This window comes from Anoplophora glabripennis, unplaced genomic scaffold (assembly GCF_000390285.2).
Source record: "Anoplophora glabripennis isolate ALB-LARVAE unplaced genomic scaffold, Agla_2.0 scaffold48, whole genome shotgun sequence".
NCBI lineage: Eukaryota > Metazoa > Arthropoda > Insecta > Coleoptera > Cerambycidae > Anoplophora > Anoplophora glabripennis.
Genome location: NW_019416270.1, coordinates 502,681 through 527,877, shown reverse-complemented (window position 1 = coordinate 527,877; position 25,197 = coordinate 502,681). Strand labels below are relative to the sequence as shown.

General features: G+C 30.7%; 1 protein-coding gene across 1 annotated transcript in view; it reads left to right on the top strand.

Annotated features, from left to right (window-relative positions):
- LOC108904963 (regulating synaptic membrane exocytosis protein 2) overlaps positions 1-25,197 on the top strand; it is a 144,528-nt gene that overhangs the window by 115,582 nt on the left and 3,749 nt on the right. The window contains exons 14-15 of the mRNA XM_018707697.1: positions 12,472-12,686; positions 20,262-20,401. Coding sequence (XP_018563213.1) covers positions 12,472-12,686; positions 20,262-20,401 — 355 coding nt within the window. The remainder of the gene's footprint in view (positions 1-12,471; positions 12,687-20,261; positions 20,402-25,197) is intronic.

Here is a 25,197-nt window from a genome sequence, read left to right as displayed (position 1 = left end):
CCCTTTTTTAACTTTTTAAAAATATAAATTTCTAGACTATAAAGAAATAAGAACAGGCTCTAGTTTAATTTTGATAAACCGAACTGTTTTCATGAAATTAAAGTGAATTTGAAACAAAAAATTCTTATCCTCATTCGGATATCAATTAAAGATATCACACGTTCTCAATAATTTCCATAAAAATGACTAGTTGTATTTTCGCTTAAATGAATTTTAAAATTGCAACAAACAATTTCACATTTTTCAAATATTTTCTCGAAACTGCTACGTCTATTTCCATTGATAAAAACTAATTTTAAAGTTTCTCAGGGCGATAACAGATCTAAAGTACCTACTTGTTTTATGAGAACAGCTCAGAATTTGTGTCATTTCAAAGCATGCACGAACAAGTTACAAAATTTTACAAATGTACTTAAACATAAATTTCTCCTCAAAGCTAAACAACTAAACACCAGTCTTTTTTTTAATAGTCTAGAGATTTTGATAAATGATCATTATCATCCATATTCGGAAAAAAGTTTTAAATATTTTGTCATAGATAGCAAAGATGGTCCGAAGATAAGATATTTTTCTACCAAACCGATTTTTTCTTTTATAAGATATACGTATAAATATATTGAATTAATGGAGTTGTTGAACCCATAAATGTAATGTTGGATTTCATTGAACTTTAATATTTAAATACAGGTACAACATTACATGTCAAAAATGAAGGAGCGTTCTCTTCACGCTATTTTGTCGTATAAATATTTGCTCAAACCCTCATTTTCGAGTTACAGGATGGTAAAGTTAAAAAAAATATACTTCTAACTATCTTCTGGATAAATAACATTGATGTGTGTGTTACAATATATCACACTTAAAATGGAAACAACTAAAACACGTGACGAAGATAAGGCATACAATTATCTAAATAATTTTATAAAAAGTATTTGAAATGGCGTGCCTCCCACAAAATTCAATTTCTGATTTGATAAATGATAAAAGAACACAGAATTGAAATTTTAACACCCTGTATTTCAAAAACGAGGGTCCCAAAGAAAATATAATTAAATACGCCTCTTCAATTGAGACACGACGTTGTTACATCCTTTTGAATTAATATCACGTAATTAATTATATCTGTAAAATTTTATAGCTATTTTTAAACACCTACTAATGAATTGTTTGCAATCATAAATTTGCAATATTATAATAAATTTACATAAAATGATACCTAATAATAACTAAAGACAGAAACCAATTTTTTTTGGGGAAATGTAAGTGAAATAGTAAAACAAATTATGAATACAAAAGGAAAGTAGAACATTCCTTACATTAGATTGTAATATTTGCTCTTATCGTTGTGTTTCAATTCGACACTTATGAAATGTTCTCTTGTTTCCCGAAAAGATAGAAAAAAAAATAAGTAATAATGGGCTTGATTCTCCAGAAAAGTTGAATGGCGAATTTCTCGCTTTATTTGGACAGCTTTATTCGTTTAAGAAAGATAGGATGTGTTTTAATTTTGGTCGTTGTCTACGATGCTCTGTAATCTTTTTCTTTGTGAAAATATTTATCTTTATAGACTTTATTTACATAGAATCCAACGGCGTAAATGATATTTTTCTACAGCTTTCAGTTACATACATTTCATGATATTTACCCAAATTTTTTTAAGCTATAAAAACGAAAATTTTTTTTTTATAAATAAATCAACTGGTTTTGGCTAAAATTTAGTATACCGTGCATTTTTCTTATTTTTTATCGATATATCGGATACATCCATGGTACACTTAATTGTATCAAGGAACGATTGCATAAAAAAAATAAAAATAATCATTTTTGGCGTTGATTCTGCCAAAGAAATTATTTTAAAGGAAATTTTAGGAAAATTTCGAAAATTACGTTCAAAAAAGTTCGCGTACACTATTGAATTTTGCGTAAAACTTCAGACATAAAAGAGGACATCATAGAAAATCTATTGAACGAATCGACATATGGAGATCTTCCGTTATATCTAAACACTTTTTTTCTATCTATTTGGAAAATAGGAGAAATCCCCAAAAATGTCGAATACGCATGGATATTCAAGTAACATTCTAACCCTCATACCTTTTCACTTATAAGAAAAATAGGGATAGGATTTTTTATGATTGCGCAGCAATACATAATATGTAAAAAAACAATTGCATGGTGAGTTTGAGAGATAAAAACTAATCTTGAGGATATTTAAACAGTATGTTCTGTATATTTTTTCATACTTTGTTGCTAAGACTACAGACATTCAGTATGAGGAGTCTATCTCTAATAGTAAGGAAGATTGGGCTAAAAGACTGAATTTGATCAGATTTCTTTCACTGTTTGCGATAGACATAATTTTAAGAAAGTGACTTATTCCAATATACACAAACTCATTGGATATTCTACTGAATGAGTTAAATTTTACGTTGTATCTCGGGCGAGAGTGTGATTTTTCCAATAACGCTCCCTCGTCAAGATTTTCAAAAAAAGTTATGGCAGATATCAGAAATTATTATTAAGAGAAATGTTTTATTTAAAACTAAAATATTCAAGAAAAATCATAAATCATTTTTACAATTTTTATACGTACACAAGTAAACGAAAATTAGAATTACTTGAAATTCCTATACATAAGTCTTCATAATTCTATTCCTATTTCCTTCTACTTCTTTGAAGTTACGATATTTCAAAGAGAAATCTTAGATACATGTAAAGTTGCTGAATCGGGATAAATATACTAAGTTGCTTAAGAATAAGCACAAAAGATTTCAAATGTGTTACTAATTTGGCATAAAAAAACAAAATGCCTTTTTTTAAAATATCACTTTTTCGCCTATACCTTTTTAAGTGGATATGTTACACATGTGTAGATTTTGCACCATTTTATTATTATAAATAATAATTATAAAGAAAGACAGAGAGGTATACTTATATATTTTCAAATTCATTATATAACTGTTGCGTCTCTATTTCCAATTTACATTAAACTCACCTTCTACACCTCTACAGAAAGTAGTCCTTACTAGGTAAACATAAGGATGACATTGCGACAATACACTAGTTGTATATTGTTTCCGCACAATATTACTGTGTGCGCTGATATTTTTAAATGCAGTGGATTAGAGATAATACCGATTTATGTGCTTGATGATTTTATGGATGCAGATAGTGGTTACAATAGAAAGCGCGTATCCACAAGTAGCAGCATACAACGCTCTCAGGAGGTCGTCCCTAGCATACCGTCGCGTTCGACAGATAGCAGTCAGAGAGCTTCAAGCCTCAACTCCATATCAAGTTCCGAGGGATCTTCGTAAGTAGCCACCACGTCGACCAGATTTTAATCCATCGTGCTCTTGGCTGCAGTGTTGCATTGATAATATTAGTTTCATTCTTTCATCGATAGTCCCGCCGTTTACTTGGTGTTTGTATTGATGATCTTTAGACGTAGATTGTAGTGCTATTATGATTTTTGGAAACCATGCAACTATGAAAACAAGAAACGCGGACAGATGTTTTTGGAAAATAAGTGTACTGTGAGGAAATGGTATTGGGTAATACTTATACAGAGTGTCCCAGAATATGTGGGCAATTTCTCGGATTTATACGGCGACCTTTAAAATAACGTGACAAGTTCCTATAAAAAATTTCCTTATAGACCGATCAAATTAACTCATTTAGAGGAAAAAAAAAAATAAATTGTTATCTGGAGTTTTATAAATGGAAATGGTAAAGGGGCTTATAATAAACGAAAAAAAAAAAAATGCGTGAGCAGGGGCGGCGGAGGGTTGATTTGGGGGGTTGAAAAGTTATGAAAAATTGTATGATTGGAATTTCTGGCGAAAGTTGAGGTCAACAAAAAAGTATCTAATACAAAAGTTGTAGATCATGCAAAAAACTACAACTTTTGTAGAAGTCATTTTTTAACATAACCTCAAAATTTCCGAGAAAAATGCGAAAAACAGTTTTTTTCCGATTTTTTGTTTTTTATTTCTCATTTCCGCAAAAATAATTTAATTTTGACGAAACTTGGTGAAAGTATACTTTTCTCTGTCTTAAATAACCTCACATTTTTTTAGATAAAAAAATCGAGAAGTTTCTGAGATATTAATTTTTTTCGGCCTGAAACACTTTTTCTTCAAAGAGAAATTCTACTTAAAAAATTATCGTACAGAATTCCGCCGGTAATCATTTTTTTCGTTTTGACATATACTTTTTGGTGAAATAAAAAAGTTTGCAATCACAATTCAAAAACATGCTCAAAAATAAAAAAAAGTAAAAAATGACTTGCAGCAATGAAATTTTCAGTAATTGTTAATTTGTTTAAATTTTAAAAAAATCAAAAACTACCGTAGTAGTAATATAGTCTAATACAGAATTAAAAATGACTAGATTTTGTCATAAAAATAGCAGCGATATATTTAAAAAAATTAATCTGCCGATGGCCCGTCGAAGACGAAACGTCGGATTGCAAAAATGTTGTCGCCATTGGATAGAGCGAAAAAAGTGGCAATCTAAATATGCAATTTATTTAAAATTAGTTTTCAAATAAAGCCAGAAATAAAATAAAACGATTTTGCAAAATTTCGGATTTTCGGATTTCGCCTTAACAGTAGACTTTGCAGTTAATACTTTGTATTGCTGAAATCTCAAATCATCCAGAGATAATTTGTCATTTATTTGTGCATTTGTAATTTGACTTAGATGTTTATAGCAATACTTACAAAAATAAAGTTTTGGGTCAAACAATGAAACACAGTTTTTTTTATTTTTTTTTCCGTAGAATTGAATGGTGTAATCAGTTTTTGAATGTTTTTTTAATTTAAATAAATTATCAACAATAACTGTAAAATTCATTGTTGCAAGTCATTTTTTATTTTTTTTTGCATTTTTGAGCATGTTTTTGAAATGTTATTACAGATTTTTTTATTTCACCAAAAAGTATATGTAAAACGAAGAAAATGGTTATCGGCAGAACTCTGTACGATGATTTTTTTAAGTAGAATTTTTCTTTGAAAAAAAAAGTGTTTCAGGCAGAAAAAAATGAATATCTCAGAAACTTCTTGATCTTTTTATCTAAAAAAAATTGAGGTTATTTAAGACAGAGAAAGGTATACTTTCACCAAGTTTCGTCAAAATTAAATTATTTTTGCGGAAATGAGAAATAAAAAACGAAAAATCAGAAAAAAACCTGTTTTTCGCATTTTTCTCGGAAATTTTGAGGTTATGTTAAAAAGTGACCTCTACAAAAGTTGTAGATTTTTGCATGATCTACAACTTTTGTATTGGATACTTTTTTGTTTGACGTCAACTTTCGCCAGAAATCCCAATGATACAATTTTTCATAACTTTTCAACCCCCCAAATCAACCCTCCGCCGCTCCTGCTCACGCATTTATTTTTTTTTATATTTATTATACCATTTCCACTTATAAAAGTCCAGGTAACAATTTTTTTTTCTCCAAGTGTAATTTGGTTGGACTATTAGAAGGCCCTTAAAGGACGCCCCTAAAAATCAATTTTTTTTAACTAACTTTTAAAATATTTTGTGTAATTTAATTATTTTTAGGAAAAAATAAATGTTTAACATTTTTTTAGATAGGCACAGAAAGTATGCGAATTTCATCGGTTTGTTTCTCTTTATGGATATAATAAAAATTATATTAAATAAAAATAGTATTTTTCGAAAACAGTTATTTTTATCGATAACAACCATGCGTGCTTTTTTAGTTTAAGGTTCAAGCTATTTAAAAATATTATTGTTGTGTCTGTATCGTAAAGGGTGTAAAAAAAGTTGACATTATTGTACTACAGCTAGTCCGTCCCTGGAAAACTAAATAAGCCAAATTGTTTTCATGAGTCAATTTTTAAGGAGTCTTACCTGTTGTCCATCGTATAAAAAAATATTTAAATTACACAAAGTATTTTAAAAGGTATAAAAAAATCCATTTTCAGGGGCATTCTTTAGGGGCCTTTATCTACGTAGGGAGGCTCTTTAGGGAAAATTTTTATAGGGACTTGTCATGTTATTTTAACGTCCCCCGTATAAATCCGAGAAATTGCCCATATATTCTGGGACACCCTATATAATGCAATTAGTAGGATAAGGTTGCCTAATATTAACAGTTTTATTAATTTTTTTAAGGCTGGTCGAATTGAGAAAAAAATAAATATAAACACTAATATGTAAAACATACATTTAATTATATTAGAAACAAAAATGAAACTCCAACACAGAAAAATAATACTACAAGATTTTCCTTTATTTTAAAGGTATTAGGCTAATTGAAACAAATGAATAATAATTATCTTCAATTCAATTTACCAACCCTTTTTCTATATATTTTTAATCCTTTACTACTTTTGTTCTTACTTACTTAGTAATTTTGTAAACTATTTGACATTTTATTTTCAAAATTCTCCCTAATATGAAGCTTATCCTTAAAAACTTTTTTATTAATAGTATTCCATCTTTTTAAAGGCCAGATAAAAAAAATCCTTGAGAATTAGAAAGTTTGATATGAGAGAAAAAGTAAATGGGAAAGCTTATCTAACTCTGTTAGTTTTTAAATTAACGGTAAAATTAAGTAAAAAAGAAATTAATACATGAAATTCGAACAATTATCTAAAAGTTTTAGAAAAAAATATTTTCTTCGATGTTCTCACAATATCCTTCAAAGTTTTATCAACACCATAAGCAATTTTGATTTATTAACGTTATTTATTAAAAACACTGTTATTACCTCCTTTAAATTATTTACTTTCCGTTATCCCAAATGTTAAGATATTTGATATTATAAAATATCCATTCCATACCTGGACATAATCTCTAATATTAAAGTAATATGTATAGAATAAACATTTTTTCGAAAGATCTTAATAGATCCAACGAAAATACCTTTCTAATTTGGAAGCGGTATGGTTGTAAAATTATGTGGTATAAAATAGTGTTGTGGTTGTTTGAAATCTCATTAAATTGTAAATAACTGTAATCTTCCAAAGTGGTTATGTTTTCAAAATAGAGTAATGAGAAAGTGACACGTAATGTAAATTTGTAAACAAAATATTTTTAAAAGATTTCAAAGAAATGTTTAAAGTAGTAGTGCCTATGTTGAATTTATTTTTAGTAGGTACCATAAAATTATATTTCAAACTCGAGTAATTAGTTCAATGTTATGTTAATACAATTTATGCAAGTTATTCCTAATTGCACACGCCAGACTATACCTAGTGAGAGAATATCTCAATACAAAGAAATATTGAAATTAAAAAAATCACATTTTTTAAAATGTTTCTTAAAATATTGTTCGTAATTATTTATGTGTAGCATTTTCAGTTGGTCTTTTTCTTTGAATCAGTATTTCTTTTTCTTTCTTCCATTTGATAGATAAACAAAAGAATAAAATTGTCACAATTCACTTTTAAACCATTTGAAGATGAAAATAACGAAATCAGAGTTTTTCTAAACGTAACTGTGTTGTAGTGACTAATTGTGTCTAGTTAGGCAAAATTAAATTTACAAAATCAACTCCTTGAACAAAGGGTTACTTATTTTTTCTTCAGTGTCGCAAAAATACCTAATTATATAAAAAAAAACTCTTAAAATGATTGACATAAATTGATAAGCCTTAAGGCAGTGACCTAGCATTATGGGCAAACGTTGATATACAGGGTATTTCAGTTCGAGTGAATCAAACTTTAATCACAAATAGAACTCAATAAATAATTCAGAATTGCCTTATAAAGCAAGGGTCTAAGTCTCACCGTTTTCACTGTACAGGGCCGTATTGGTCGGTTTTTGAAATCATATTATTTATGAAATCTTTGCTATGCTTATAACAAATTGATTCAAATTTGGTGTGGTGTTAACATTTACACATATGCATAATTTATTGTAAAACTTACAAATTTTTGTAGGTCATTTTTAGAAAATTTAAAATTCATACACCTATGACTTGTTTGGACTTTTCATAGTTATTTTAAAATCATCTAATTTGCAAGAATGAATTTCTATAGTTCTTTGTGAAATAGATAACTGAAGTTGTTTTCTATTTATTTTATAAAAAATTAAAAATATATGTATAATTAATCAAATATGACCTGTTTACAAAATAAAATAATAATAAATAAATAAAATGGAAGCAGACATTTTTCCTTAGAAACTTAGTTAACTTCCAAAATATTCGGTGGTGTCAAAAGTTCTTTGCGACTGTATCTCCTAGTTTATCTTTCACTGGTTGCCGTATACGGCAAATATCTGTTGATATATCAACAAAAATTTCTGCATAGAATTAGAGTAAAAACATGTTATCAATTTATGTGTTTTTTTTGCTATTTCAATACTCTACATCACCAAAACGGAAAGTTATACGGTCTAGATTTATATAAACTTTTTCTTGATTTGAGATGCTTTATCACCAGGTAAAATTTGGCGTGCACGGTTGAAAACACCCTGTATATTTCATTTTATAATATTTCGAATTTGGGCTTTTGTTTTTTATTAATAAAAAACATTTTTAATATAAAATTGTTATAACATCAGCAATATTTCATTTCCTTAGGTATTTTGCTCATATTTATATAATTGCTTGACTAATTTGCACGTTATTAGTTTTTACAACGGAGACAGAAAATACAAATCACAAAATTCTAAATTTGATTCAAAGGTCGAAAACTGAGTTATAGTTTACTCCACTTCTTAGCTACTCGGGAGGGACATTTTCCTGCTACCAAAACGTCACCTAACATTTAAAGTGCAATAAAACCATCCATAACAGAAATAACGTTTTATTTAATTCATAAAAATTGTATATATTATCTGTGCAGTATTGATATTAATTGCCACATTTAAGCGATACATTCAGACTATGATTTCTATACAATATTTAAAATTACATTGCCCTGTCTCATTTGTAGATGTTAAATTAGAAATAGTAGAGTTTCCTTGATTATCTACATAATTTGTGTTGCTAACATACTAACAATTTTTAACTGTTCATCATCCAAAGAGATTTAACTTGCACAAAAATACTTACATTGTCAATGTATTTGCTATGATCTTTATGCTGATTTACCAATTTTATCAGTTCTAGTTTAGTTATCACAAATGAAAGGGGGTGGTAAGTTTTGTGCTGCCGCTATTCAATTTTCAAAAAAAAAATATGGTTCCAATTTTCGACCTAATTAATTCAATACTCCTGCAAACTTCAGAAATTCCAATAATCAAGCACCTTAAAACACCAATTCATTATTAAAAGCCAATTAATATGCACAAATAATCTGCGTGATAAAACACGCTTACTATTTTAGTATTTTAACCAAGATTACGTTTTTCCCAAATATCTTCAATCTAGCAAAATTACTGATATTAATTTTGTGTCCAAAGTTAAACATTGTCCGCATATTAACCTTAATGTGGATTTTTTTAAATTTAGTCACCAAAATATGTACAGAAGTTTCTAATTTCATTATCTTTAATGACGCACCAATTGTGATACGCTTTATAGTTTGTTTAGTTTGTTTTTTTCTGGTATCAACTTTTCTGTTTCTTCAGCTTCTCGCAGTTCTGGCGGAGTACGCTCTAATTGATTGTCAGACATTTATTTCCGAAGATGATATTAATTACCTACTGTAATGAAGGTGACAAAAATAACACAGCCCCACAAAAAAAAAGTATCAGATCTGGTATTCAGACCCATGTATTTCCATGTATTTTTCACCGCTGAATCCGAATCTGCCTTCAGATTTGGCCCAACGGTCTGACTTTTCGGGAAAATTAAAAAAATAGGTCAAAATTCACAAAAAACGTCATTTACGATCGACGAAAGTTATAAAAAATCAAATAATTCTACCAGCTCACTAGACGTATGATTTTTCATTCGTTTAATTCCAATTTATCAACATAGAGTCAGACAAGCTGGTCCAAAACCATGGATCCATCTTTTTATCCACCCGTCCATTTATGAATTCATACATCTTTCTATCCAATCGCTCATGCATGAATATGCATATTTATTCATCAACCTGTACCACTTATAAAACCTACCCATTCACCCATCTACCCATCTACTTTTTGTACTGAGAGATGAGATAACAGTCTAGGCCTAGAAGATTGAGAATGCAATAAAACTTGTAGAATACTCTACTTTCTAAACAAAAGAAAACGACAAATATAATAAATCTACAAATAATTCTTATTTTTGTTGCTATAATACGCTCTCTTTTCTTCAAAGGATCTATGCAAAGGGTTACGCTTTCGTTTAGTCCCTCTATTTTTCGTTTCTCTTTTTAACAACCAATAAAAATCGGCCATAGTGTTTTCGAATTTCCGAATATTTCTGAGGGGAAATTGAAAGAAGGTGTCTTCGATGGACCTCAGATTCGGACATTGTTCAAGGATGCCAACATTCATCACCACAATGAGTAGCGTTGAGACGAGTGCTTGGACTAGTTTCAAAGCTGTAACGACAAATTTTTTAGGAAACAACAAGAGTCCTAAATACTAAGAAATTGTATCAAAAATGATAAAAGGCTTCCAAGATCTGGGATGTTTGATGAACTACAAGTTGTACTTCCTTCATTCACATCTGGATTGGTTTCATGAAAATCTTGGAGATTATAGTGAAGAACAAGGCGAACGATTTCATCAGGATATGAAGCTTTTTAGAACAACGATATCAAGGAAGATGGGATGAAAACATGATGGCCGATTTTTGTTGGTTGTTAAAAAGAGAAACGAAAAATAGAGGGACTAAACGAAAGCGTAACCCTTTGCATAGATTCTTTGAAGAAAAGAGAACACGTTATAGCAATAAAAATAAGAATGGTTTGTAGATATCGTTTTCTTTTGTTTAGAAAGTAGAGTATTCTACAAGTTTTATTGCATTCTCAATCTTCTAGGCTGTTATCTCTCAGTACAAAAAGTAGATGGATAGATGGGTGGATGGGTGGGTTTTATAGGTGGTACAGGTGGATGAATAAATATGCGTATTCATGCATGAACGACTGGATAGAAAGATGTATGAATTCATAAATGGGTGGGTGGATAAAAAGATGGATCCAGAACTCTGCAACACGAATTATGCCATGAAAATGGCGTTTTTAAGCAGTTTGATCTATTTTCTGTTTTTGAATGAAATTGGACCAGCTTGTCTGACTCTATGATGATAAATTGGAATTAAACGAATGAAAAATCATACGTCTAGTGAGCTGGTAGAATTATTTGATTTTTTATAACTTTCGTCGATCATAAATGACGTTTTTTGTGAATTTTGACCTGTTTTTTGAATTTTCCCGAAAACTAAGACCTATTGGGCCAAATCTGAAGGCAGATTCGGATTCAGAGAAATACAAGAGTCTGAATACCAGATCCGATCCTTTTTTTTTGTGGGGCTGTGTAATTAACGCAAGTGCTATTATTTGACAATTATTGTTGGCATCATTTTGTCAGGTTTGCCAGGTAACAACTTCGCAGCAATCATACATGCCTTTTTGTTAAGTTATACTAGTCAAATTATATTAAAAAATATCAACAGAATAATTACTAACTAGTTGTGAATTAAATTGTGAATTGAAATAGATATAAATAGATTTAAGTAAATACTTAAATATATAATATAAAACCTTCATTAAATAATCTTTAATTTACCAAGTCGAGGGTTCCTGCCCTACTAGGTCTCCTTTCTCTGTTACTCTTACTGGGGATTCTCTTCTTAATCCGCACATCTCGCGAACAAGATGATCAGCAAACTCAGAGCTGTGCTATAAATATATTTCCATTTCAGTTTTATTAACATGTATATAAGTTCAATAAAATAAAAACCAAAAGCAGCTCGATATCATTTCTTTTTAACAAAACAGAGGATTAATAAAAAGTAACGAATACTACCAGTATTAGCATTCAAATATCGTAATAGCACCGCAAGAATGGATCTTCAATGCGGACACCGTCGTCAAGCATGCAACAGAAAATGGCTCCCAGTTTCTTTAACACAGCTTTGCGAAAGTTTTTTTAAGCGATGGTGTTTGCTCGACATGAGTTGGTATGTATACTAATTTATTATTTTTAAGCATGTTTCTTACTTAAACGCTCATTTAAAAAACGAAACAATTAAAATGAAAGTGTGATGAAATAACTAAACCACAAATAATAAAATGAGATAAACTAAGTTTTTCCTTTCGTCCTTCTGCATGTACAAGAGCACCGTCTTGATGGCACGGTTTTTACACTAAACTCACCAAAATTTTACACAAGTAGTCTAGTCTATTTGGCCCGGTTTCTCTATCTCTCTCTATGTACGTCTCTGTGTCTGCTCTGAAACTCATACTGATTTTTACCATAGCCTCCAGTCTATATTTTATTATGTATATAGTTGAATGCAAATTGGGGAGTACTGTGATCTATCATCTTGAGTATCTCAATTTGCCTTGATTTAAACTTTTGGAGATGTACTCATAGCCTTGTCTTTCATAGGTGGTCGCCTTCTCTGCGTCTCGCAGGTGAAGGTGGTCAGTTGGCTGATTTTATAGATGGTTTAGGTCCTGGGCAGCTGGTAGGAAGGCAAGTCTTGGGGGCGCCAGCACTTGGAGACATCCAGCTCTCCCTGTGTTACCAGAAAGGCTTCCTGGAGGTTGAGGTTATCAGAGCCAGAGGTCTCCAAGCAAGACCTGGGTCTAAGGTGTTACCAGGTGGGTAAAAAAAATGCCCAAGATGTACTAGAAACGTAGATACTAACAATTAATTAGTACTTGCAAAGGTGTATACCAATAAAATGTACATATAGGTACTTTCAATTTAAAATTTTCAATTTTTTATTTTAATACATTCTTTAGAAGATTCAATAATAGTTGAATAGTAGTAATAGTCAAATTAATTTAAATTTGTTCATTGAGGATAATCTAGCGCCAAGGAAATCTGGGTTATCTTAAGAGATACAAAACCAGTTAAATTAGTGCAAATGTGCGGAACTTATTTTGGCTATAGCTTTTGAAAAAAATATTTTTGGTATACACTATACACCGTCGAAGACTAATAGAATAAATAGACGAATTCAAAGTTCCAGGACTGTACTTAGAAAATGTATTATTCTGTGGCCTCTCCGAAAAATCCATACTATATAACTTTCTACTATTTCGTGTAGCATATTAAGTAACTATTACTATGTAACTAAGTATGTATGTATGGAACTATGTAACTATTAAGAAAGATCATGGATCTGAATTTTTCGTGGCAATTTTTTTAACATTTTAATTAGCAATGAAATTCTGGTTATCACACATTTTATTAATCAGTGTTTTTTTTAATATTATTCTAACAATGAGAACAGATAACGAGCGTTCAAATAAAAACGTGGTCGAAGTTGGCTCTGACACATTGGACGTAGGGAGTAGCTTATAGCGACCAACTTAACCTCATTTCTCAACGAGCTGTATAGCAGCTGTCAGTTTCAATAACGTTAATGACTATATAACTTTATTTTAAAGAATAATCGTGATAACAATAACAAACAATTAAAGGAGCTGCGGAAAGTGTCCCCCTCCTTGTTATAACAATAAATTAAAGCAGCTGCTGAAAGTGTCCCCCTCCTTGTTCCAAGCACTTTTCACACCTGTTCCTCAAAGAATTAAAGACATTTTCTAAGATGCTCGGGGTATTGTTAATTTCACGAATCTTGTCTATAAGTCGAGCCTGCAGATGGTTTAAATCAGGAATAGGCAGTTCAAAAATAGTGTTTTTAAGGTAAGGCCACAAAAAGAAATCACACGGCGTAATATCACATGACCTCGGTGGAAATTCATGTTCAGCATTGAGACTTATTAGTCGATTTTGGAAAACTTCCCTCAACATATTCATCGTCTCGCCTGCCGTATGTGCCCTTGCGCCATCTTGTTGAAAGTAAAAGTTTGTAATTTCGTTTTCTTCCAGCTGGTTAACAAAAGGAGCGATAATTTCTTCTCTATACCTTTGCGCAGTAAGAGTACCATTAAAAAAAATAGGTCCATAAATCCTCCTTCGATTGAGAGCACACCAAACTCCAATTTTTTGAGCGTGTAGAGGGCCCTCGACAAAAAAGTTATCTGGTTTTTCAGAAGACCACATTCTCATATTCTGTGAGTTTACGTAACCACTTAAATGAAACCAGGCTTCATCAGAAAAAAAGGTGATATTATGAAGTTCACCGTAGTTGTTTAAAAACCATTCACAAAATACAGCCCGTCGCGGAAAATCAACTTCATGAAGTTCTTGCTGACAAGTTAAACGATAGGAGAACAAACGCAAATCTTTTTTTAACACTGTGTGGCAGGTACCGACTGATACTCCCACCATTTGTGATAAAACACGTACAGAAGTTCTTGGCGCATTTTCCATTATTTGTTGGACATTTTCTTTTAATTCTTCAGTCCGCTTTTTAGGTCGGCCGCTTCCTTCTTTTCTTGTTACACTGCCCGTTTCACGAAAAACATTAACACAACGCTGAACTGCACTTTGAAAAATTTTGTACTCAACAACGCCGGGAAATTGATTTTGAAATTCTATGAAACATTCCTCAATAGAATACTTCCATATTCCATCAATCTTGCGTCCATTTCTAAAGTAGGACTCTATGATAAACACTTTTTGTTCTTGAGAAAACACCATTTTAAACGCTTTTTAAAACGAAAATATTCAAATTGATAGCGGCGATATAGCGCTTTGACAGATGACGTTTAAGTTCATTTGCTATACGCTACGCCCTACGTCAAAATTTTCAGAACCAACTTGACCATGTTTTTATTTGAACGCTCGTTAGAACTAATAGTTTCATATTGTATTTTGTATTTAAAATACAACTTCTTATTTTAATTTTATAAACATTGATGAATTCCGTCATATCGGAAAAGTTACTCCTTTATATTTTTCTACTATTTCTTGCAGCTTATTAAAAGTACATACTTTTTTATTTCTGAAATAACGACATTTGTATGTAGTAACAGATTTATTTAATAATCTAGTTTTTCAGTAGGTATTAGAAGTAGTATGTTAAAAATATTTAATAGAATTTTGTATTGAAAATATTCATCCTATATTATTTTTGTTGCTTTATATTTTATAAAGAAGTATAATCTATTACATCTGTAGTAGGTTAAATAATTAGATATCCTGTAATGCGACTTCTTATCAGCAAAATCTGCTGGTGTTTCAGCTTTTATTTAATCAGGAAACTTGTCGTAGAACAGATGATTATCAGCAAAGACTTTTATATAAACCTGGGTATTTGAAACTATTTGCAACAAGAGAAAACCCATAAATTATGTTTGTAACGAAAGTAGTTTTAAAGTTATTTTGAATTTATTCAACTATAATGATGAGCTGACCTATAATATTAGATAAATTCTAGGCATACCTCAAACGTCTTCGTAGTAATTATTAACACCCTGTATACCGCGAATGAAGCGTATTGCGACCCACGTATATTTGAAAGTTTTTGCTTAAAATAATATGTTTTATCACCTGATAAAGTTTCCCGATTAGAACTTGTAACACCCTGTATATTACAATTATACTGAAAGTTATTAAGTGAACTAACGACTACTTTTAGACTTAGGAATATTAGAGAAAAGTTGTTGCAAATTATTTACTGATTATTTTAAATTCCTTCTAGTTAGAAACACATTGAATTTTTTAATTGTTTTCTCTCAATATACAGAGGAAACATTTCCGATACGATATGTGATTGAAAATATTCATTCTTTAGGACCTTCAAAACCTGGAAAAGTACAGTAGGAAGTCGTGACACTGAACTGAAATATTGACTGTAACTGTATTTATTCTTATTAGAATAATATTGAAGAGAATGTGTAACTAGAATTTCGTTGTTAATTCAGAAATTGCAAGAAGTGTTACAAACAAAACAATGCAGGATTTATCCAATGTCCTTTCAATGTGCCATACAGGTCCAACTTTTTAGAGGTGCCTCAAAAGAACAATAATTTTCCAAGTACAATCCTGGAATTTTAGAATTGCAACCTCAAAAGTCTTCATTAGTATGTATATGGAGTATAACAATCCTCTCGAATATCCATAAATTTTTGTGCCTAGAACTTTTTAAGTGATAATTATATACTCGCCAAAGTTGCTACCACTCACAATCAGTATGTACAACTCAACATTAAACACCTTATATATATATAAGAAAAACAGGAATTGCCAGATGTAGTTATTTATTAATAATTACCTACATGCTGCACACCATTCTGCCTATTCTTATATATAAACACGTACTACAAAATTGTCATTAATATCATTTAAATACAATGCCTCTTTTTAGAAATAAATATACACTATATGATTACCATCTGTGATACCTCACGTAAACTACCTACTATTAAGTATTGAATGTATACAATATTCGCTACTATTTTTTGCTGCAATTTCGGCGATATGTTATTAGTAAGTCAAATCCAGTGTCAAATTAATTAACTTGCCGACCTTTCAGTACACCATGCATTATGTGGATTTAATAGCAGATGTTTAAGTTTGGCCTATTTTATTTGTCGTAATTCTGTCGTATGTTTTTGTCACCATTTTTTGATTGTAAATAATGGATCTATATCATTGAGATGTACCTACATATGGTATAATACTAATGCGCAGTAATTCGTCTGTTTTAAAAGTAAGTAGAGTAATTCTAAAACACTGTTTCTGTTTAATTCCGACAACAAATGATAGCCACATAATGTATTCGGAAAATATACTTTCTTTTATGGAAGAATTGTTACTAATTTATTTAGTTAAAATTTAATAGACGAAAAAATAGCATACCTATATACAAAAATAATACTATAGAGAGAAACAGTTTGATATACAAAATGTATTTATTTAATTAAAAATATTTAAAGTTCTTAATGATTTCTTATTTTCAGTCAAAGAAAAAGAAACGATGATAATAATATAGACTGATTTATATCAGGAGTTGAAAAATTAGGGACCTGTTTCAAAATCTAATTTTAACCGAAGAATCACGAAATACCATCATTTTTTCCTATCGGGCTTTGTATTTCATATATTAAGGTTGACAAGTTTCAAAGATAAATTCAAATTATACAGAAAGTAACAGTAGCAATGTGTAAACAAAATCATTTAAGTAACGTGTGCTTGATGCAAAAAGTAAACATATTTTGTATAGCAGGCTGATAGTTATCAGTTGATATTTATAAAACAGAATAGACATCAATCGTCCCGCTGAGTATTTTCAGATGCTTCAAAAACTTTAATAGTGTGGAATTGATGATCCTCATGATGGTGTACATTTACGATACAATGTTGCACAAGGAGAAATAATTTATTGCAGCGCTTGACGAACCAAGTTTCTCAAAATTACGCTTGGAGGACTTTACACAAAGAAATGCTGCACCTTCAATACACTTACCATTATCAGCGTATCCATCACTTACAATTAGGAGATGAAGTGCAAAAATTGGTATTTTCAAAATAGCTTCGCAAGCAACTCGAAGAAAATTCCAATTCTTTTTTATGGTACGACGAAGACACTTTTACTAAAAATAAAGAAAATAAAAAATAAAAAACTGCCATCAATGTATAGTCAGTACAAAATCCTTATGCATTAGGAGACCCAATTTTCTACATCAGATTTTCTATTAACATGTGGTATGCATTTTCAACGATCGGATACTACAAATTACTTACAAATTATCAACATTGTTTTAGTGTCGCCTTATACCTGCAAATATTGAATAAGTTGCGCGTGTCATAGATGTTCCGTTGCAAGATATGTGGTAGAACGGTTAGAACACCATTTTAATGGACGGTGAATAGGTAGACGCGTTCAGATGCCTGCTAGAGCGCCAGATCTTAATCCATTGGATTGTTATAGTTGTTATGATGTCAATTGGAACCTGCAAATCTTAAAGCACAGGACCATATGCACTTCTCCTGAAATTTCTTCTTATGCTTTAACCATGGCGTGTCTCGTAATTTATACTCGAATAGCAATTCGGCGAATTTGGTATTTACTCCAGTCGGCAGAGGCCGAAAAGTTACTGTTGGTGACATTTTCTTGATAACTCGGAAATAACTACACAGGTCTACTTTAAATGATGAGTATAATAACAGGCTAATTTGCTGACAAAGTATTTTATCAGGAAAAAAAGTTATTAACAATTTAATCGTGAAAAAAATTTTTTTTAGTAGTTTTCTTTAAATAACTCAGCGGGATGACTTTGTACGAAAAAATGCTTAGGACATGATTTTGTTCGTAATAAAAATAGCTACAAAATGGCGGTGGTCCGATTACGAAATTTGCAATAACAAAGCCGTGAGATTGAAAAAACGGTATAAAACGCCAATTTTTTTAAGTTGCTGTAAAAATGTCAATTATAAACAAAAAGTGATAAAACTTTCGAAAACTATAGTTCAATATATATACAATAATGACGCTAAAGCCGAAAATCAGGAGAGCAAAACTTTTTGTTCTATAAGGTGTTATACATTCATCGGCATCTGAAACTCGAAACTTTGCCAAATTTGTTCGAAGCTTTGCTGACACTTGAAATTTGGTACACACATAGTGTAAATATGCAGAAACTAAAAGCAATTTGCAAAATTCAAGTATCTTCATTTTTGCAGTTTTGGTAAGGTTTTGTACGTCACCCTAGTTTTATACGTCACAGTTTTTTAAATTTTTGGACGTATATTTATGTATATTTATAAAATATTCCATTACGGTAGATTAGCCAGCAAAATTACCTACAATTTAAAAAAATATATATTTTCATCGTTTAGATCCTAAGCTACTTAATATTTTGCGCCTGTTAGCCGTAGTCGTACATTATTCAGCATATTAACATAAAACAAAATCGTACGTGTACGTGTGTAATTATTTCCGGGTTATCAAGGTTTGACACACGCCGAACCTCTACCAACTGGACTAATTGGTAAACTAGTCCGTCTGATGTATAAACTAGTCCGCTTAATGTAGAATTGACGGCGGTGCGCAGGTCATCAAAGCAAACCTGTATTGGTCCACTAGGTCGTAAATAATTTTTTTGTATGGTACACGGGTGCACTTAGCTTTGCCGCTTTGCCAGTGCCGTGGACGTTTTTTAGAGCGGAGGATAACGAAAATCCCCAAACAGTGGAACCGGTGGAACCGTAAAAAGTCAACGTATTATATTAAATATATATATATGAATGTTTGAAAATTGAAAATAGTGAACAATGTAATAAAAATGTTATGAAACATATTAACGAATTTACTAAGATATCCAAAAAAGGCCAGTTTATCGCGTAATTAAAGAAGGATTGATCATGGTACATAGAGGAAACGGAAAAATACAAAATTAAAGAAAATTGACTATTTTACCAGATGTAATGCGGCGCACAATTTATAATATGTATAAAGAAAATAAAGTTCCCACTTTAAACATGATTCGAGATAAATTAAGCGATTAACCTGAAAAATCTATCTATAAATCTTATAGATATTTTATGACATGCTTTATTACAATGCGATTTTAAACATAAACAACTTGACAATCGTATGGTAATTATATGGTAATATAGCTCGGAATATAGCATATCTAGACGAGACAGGGCTAAATTTTTCTGGACGTCTATGGATTCCGTAGAATTTATGAGTTAAATGTTTTTATGCGGTTCCAATTGAGATCGTAACAACTATACTGCACGAGTCACATGAAATAAATAGTTTATTCCGAAGAAATAAACAATGAAGATCATATACAAAACAAAATTATAAATGCTGCACCTCAAATTCAAAGTAATAAAGATCTTTCTTCAGCTATATCGCGGTTGACTATTCGNTAGACGCGTTCAGATGTCTTCTAGAGATATCAATCCATTGGATTGTTAGTTCACGAGTCACATGAAATAAATAGCTTATTTCGAAGAAATAAACAATGAAGAACTTATACAAAACAAAATTACAAATGCTGCACCTCAAATTCAAAGTAATAAAGATCTTTCTTCAGCTATATCGCGGTTGACTATTCGAATATAATCTTTAGTATAATGTTATTTTGTGAAATTTGAAATTTATATTTCGAAGCTGTCAATTTTGATATCTGAAAAATGAAGCCTGATAGGAAATTTGGACTTTTTTGCTTAAAATTGCAGATTCTTCATTTTTCGCTTCTTGCTATAAATTACACATACCACTATACTAAATATATTATAGGTAGAAGACCTATAAAACATGTAAATGTACTGAGAAAATTTATGTTTACTATTATGCTTGATTTCAGCCCCATATGTGAAGGTGTATCTAGTGAATGGTAAAAAATGTATAGCTAAAGCGAAAACTTCGACAGCTCGCCGAACATTAGATCCATTGTATCAACAGCAATTAGCATTTAGAGAGAATTTTCAAGGCTGTATACTTCAGGTAAGTTACCTGTTTGTCCTTATATGTATATAAAATAATTAATTTCCCTTGATCTTACTTTCCTACTATCGGGTCGAGTTTTTTAATAGATTATGCTTCCTAAAATATAACTGAAAGTGAATACACTGCATATAGGATGTACCGAGTAAAACTAAATCTTCCTTAGCCTTGGTAATGTCAGTGATATAAATAAATGTTTTAGATATAAGTTGCTCCAAATCAGCTTGTTTAGTTTTACAGAGTTTACATACTCTCTTTGTTATTATTATACAGTGCTTTCGAAAAGTAACGAATAAATTAATTATTTTTTAAATTGAGAAGTTTTCGAAAAAATCCCCTGGCACGTCGATTTTGTTTTTAAAAAAGGCACTTTATGACATGCGACCCATATTTGTGACGTCATCGTTGTTCGAGATATGACGTCATCGACAATTTTTTTAAATAGCAACCCCAATTTTGACCATGCCATTTGAAAGAGCGTGTCATTCTACATACACAGATCATGAAAAATTATGGTGTTACATAACAAAACTTTCAAGAAAATAATATTTGAAGATTTTAAAATTTAATTTTCACAATACTGAAAATGATAATGATTATGTAAAAATCGACTAAATTAAATGTTCAAATTGTGCACCGTTGGCTGCCTGACAGTAGCCAAGAGGATTAATAAATTCTTTTTGGACATTATCAATAACTTCATGAGGTATACGATGTATCTCGTGACGAATTCTTGCTTTTAAATCTTCTAAATTAACCCGTCTAGTAACGTATACTTTGCTTTTTAAGTATCAACACAAGAAATAATCTAGGCGTGTCAAATCAGGCGATCTGGCTGGCCACTCAATCGGCCCATTCTCCCTATCCAACGATTCGGGAACAGCTCATCTAAATAAGCACGGACAGGTGCTGCATAATGGGGAGGTGCACCATTTAGTTCTATGGTTAGTCCTATGGTTTATCATATGTTAAACCATAGGGAGACCACCAGTAGGTGAAATATGGTTCCTTTTTGCCAATTATTTATTTAAATAATTGAATTATTTCTAATATTTTGTAAAATAAATTATTCCTATTATATCTTGGGGGCGTTATTTAATTTCATTTTCTCAAATAGGCCACCCTATACATTATTACATTTTTGAATTCGTAGTTGAATTTAAGATCATTTTTGATAAGCAAATACTGCGTGTAAGTCATACTGCATCTGATCTAATGCAAAATTATTTAGATAAGCCAAATGAATCGGTGGAAATAAACAGTATTATTGGCAGTTACAGAGTGGTAACTTATGGAATTCCTCAAGGAATAGTTTAGGGGTTAATTCTCTTTATGACTTGTACTATTTATTTTCTCTAAGTTGCATCGGCACTGTTGCATCATTTGTAGATGGTACGGTTTTATATCCTGGGACCAAGTGAAATAATTTAATAAATAATATAATAATGATAATTCAAATAATTTTTAATTTATTTTCTAAAAAACCTTATCAAATACCATTTCATTCCATTTGATAAGTTTATTTTTTAGAAAATTGGCTAATACCTTTATATTGCAACGAATTCCTAAATACTTTGAATATTTATTATCAATTTTAGATAAAACTAAGGCTACTACCTCTGTCAATATAATAAAGGATTCTCCTAGAAATAATTAAATTGATATTTATTTACCGTACAGAAATAATATAGGCGTAATTGATAGTACTAATTCAACTAATTAGGTATTTGGGAGTAGTAATAGATTTAAATCTCAGATGAGATAATCATATCCAGAAACCGATTAAGTTGGAATAACTAATATATAGCTTTAAAACTTAAACAAATTATGGATTCTAAAAGGATAATTTCTTGTTATTGTGCAGTCTTGATATAATTGGCTGGAAGGTACTTATACTATGCCAAGAAACGCCCTGAAATTTTCGAAAACTGAATAATAAATAATGTTCAACTTGCTTTATTCAATATTTTGCATAAGGAGTTTCACTTATAGGTTTACAAAATACAGTTAACACAAGAATTATTGGCAGCTGATCATCATTATGTCGTATATTTGTTAATTGGGTTCTTGCAGTGAAAGAAGAAAATGATGATTTTTTTAACAAAATCATCTTTAGTGATGAAGCCCATTTTGATATTGGTGAACATGTAAACAAACACAATTGTCGTGAAGATATTCGAGTAACCAATGCATCCACAAAAAGTAACTGTTTGGCGTGGTTTTTGGTCTGGTGGAGTGTCTCTTTGAAAATGAAGTTGCAAATGTGGTCAATATAGAACAATGGGCCTTTTATGATATGGACTGGAGCATATTAATGTACAGAATATGTGGTTTCAACAGGACGGTGCAACATGTCATATAGCAACGGAAACAATAGATCTTGAAACAGAAATTTGGTAATCGAATAATTTCTCGAATTAGACTCACCATTAGACTTCTTTTTATAGGATTTCTTGAAGAGCAAAGTTTATGCTGACAAGTCTCAAACCATTTAACATCTGAAAGAAAACATAATTGAGCAAATCACTAAAATTCAACCACTATTATATGAACACGTGATGGAAAATTTTGCTAAAAGATGAAAGGTTTGTAGAGCTGTAGGTGGTCACTTATCTGACATTCTTTTCCATTATTAATCGCAACATATTTACTTTAATGTTCAATAAAGATATCTAGTTATTTCGAATAAATTATTTTATTAAAAAGTTTTAGAAAATTATATCTCTTCCCGATTCAAAACATTAATACAAAGAAGACATGTCTATAATCTATGATACGGTTTCTAAAAGAAAATGAAAATAAAGAAATTTTTCTAAAACTTTGTCTGTATCGGGTGTCCGGTAAACAATGGATAACCTTTTAACCGTGGATTGGAGACCTTAAGGTTGTTCAGAAAATCGACTTTTGTCTTAGTACAAAGTCCATTCATTTTGCAGTTATTTCGTTTTTTTTTTCGAAATTTCCACCGTAGGTTACTTTATTGGTCATTATGGCCACAAGAGAACATATTATCTTTCAGTTGTTATTTAATTGTATTTCAAAATTACAGTAAATGTTTAAATTGTCTTCCGCTTTTCCTGATGCAGGCACTGCACTTTCTTATGAATGCCCTTTAGAACTTTCGTTTGCATCTTCGCTGACTAACGTAAAATTTAAGTTTAATATTTTTTTAAACAAGAACTACTATTGCTAGTTAAATTTCTGATAAGCATCTAATAATAACACAATTCAAAATATTACGCAAAATAACTGAAAGATAATACGTTCTCTTGCGGCCGTAGTGACCAACAAAGTAACCTATGGCGGAAATTTCGAAAAAAACCGAAATAACTGAAAAACAAAGGGACTTTATACTAAGACAAAAGTCGATTTTCTGAGCGACCTTAGGATCTCCCATCCACGGTTAAAAGGTTATCCATTATTTACCGGACACCCTGTATATCACTAATCTCTTTGAAATGTTTTATTATATGTATATAAAAAAGTAAAACTTACAAGTGGATGATCTAATTCAGTATAAAGGCAATTCCCATCATTTCATTCCCCATCCCACGTTACGAGAATTTATAGAATTTCGAGGGCGTTGTTTGTTTGTTTATGTTAATATGTTTGGTTACATAATATAATTCTTTTCATGAGATACGTCCGCGGAACATGTTTAAAAAAATGATAACCGGTTATATCGGTGAACAACAACAACCGGATCGATTGGGTTTAAGTATTCGACTTTTTGTTATTTATTAATAGCGGATAATTCAATTTAATAGTGTCTAGAACGTGGCGTGACACCTTTCAAACAAGCAGCGTTACGGATTACTTACTGCAATCAATAACTAGAAGATGCTGTAAGTAGTAGTGAGCAGCTAAATGCTACTACAGAATTACATATAAAATTTAATGTATAATCGACCAGCCCTTTGTTGTAATAAGCTAAAATATGTGGAATAAGAATTAAGGCAATTGAAGAAAAATGGTCAAGTAATTATGTTACTTAGGACATTTTCAAAAATTATGAAATTCAACCAAGAAAAAGTAAATGGTTTTGTTGCGATAATCAGCGAATCATAATTTATCGTCTAAATTAGTGTGGATATGATGCTTTAAAAGCATTGTATGTAATTAGAAAAATATCCAATTTGAGAACTGTTTCAACAAATTCAGCAAATCTATAAAATAAATTCACACAACTCAGAATCTCCACCTTCTAGTCATAGTCGTATCTCAATATGTAATGTCCTATAAGTGTCGCAGGCAATAAATTATTACATTAAACTCACAAGGTCAAATAAAATAAATTTTCTATAAAATTTATTTAAAATAACATACGAAAAACTGAAAAATTGGCTAATAAAGTTACTTGTACTATGTATACATGTTTTGCCTGGAGAAAATATACAACTTTGTCTAGAGGTACATATGTGAAGTAAAGTACAGTAATATCTTCCCATTTACAATGAGTAGACAGGAACAAGTTTTATTTAAAATGTGTACCTTTTTATCAGTATAATAATCAAAATAAGTTATAGTTCTGTAGTCATTTCGAAATGGTAAAATTGTCTCGTGAAAAATAAATTGAAATTTGAATTTCAGTTGACCTTGGAAAAAATTTTAATCATAATAAAGCTTCAAAAATTTCATCCAAATGGAAAATACTTCGATAAAAGCACCTACCAAGCTATCACAACTAGTTAGACCTTAACATTTTTGGGAAACTTAACTTGAAAATTTGTTTATAGATACTTTTATATCGGGTGTTGTAGTTAACAACCACGGGTTCGATCCAAAACAGTAACCCA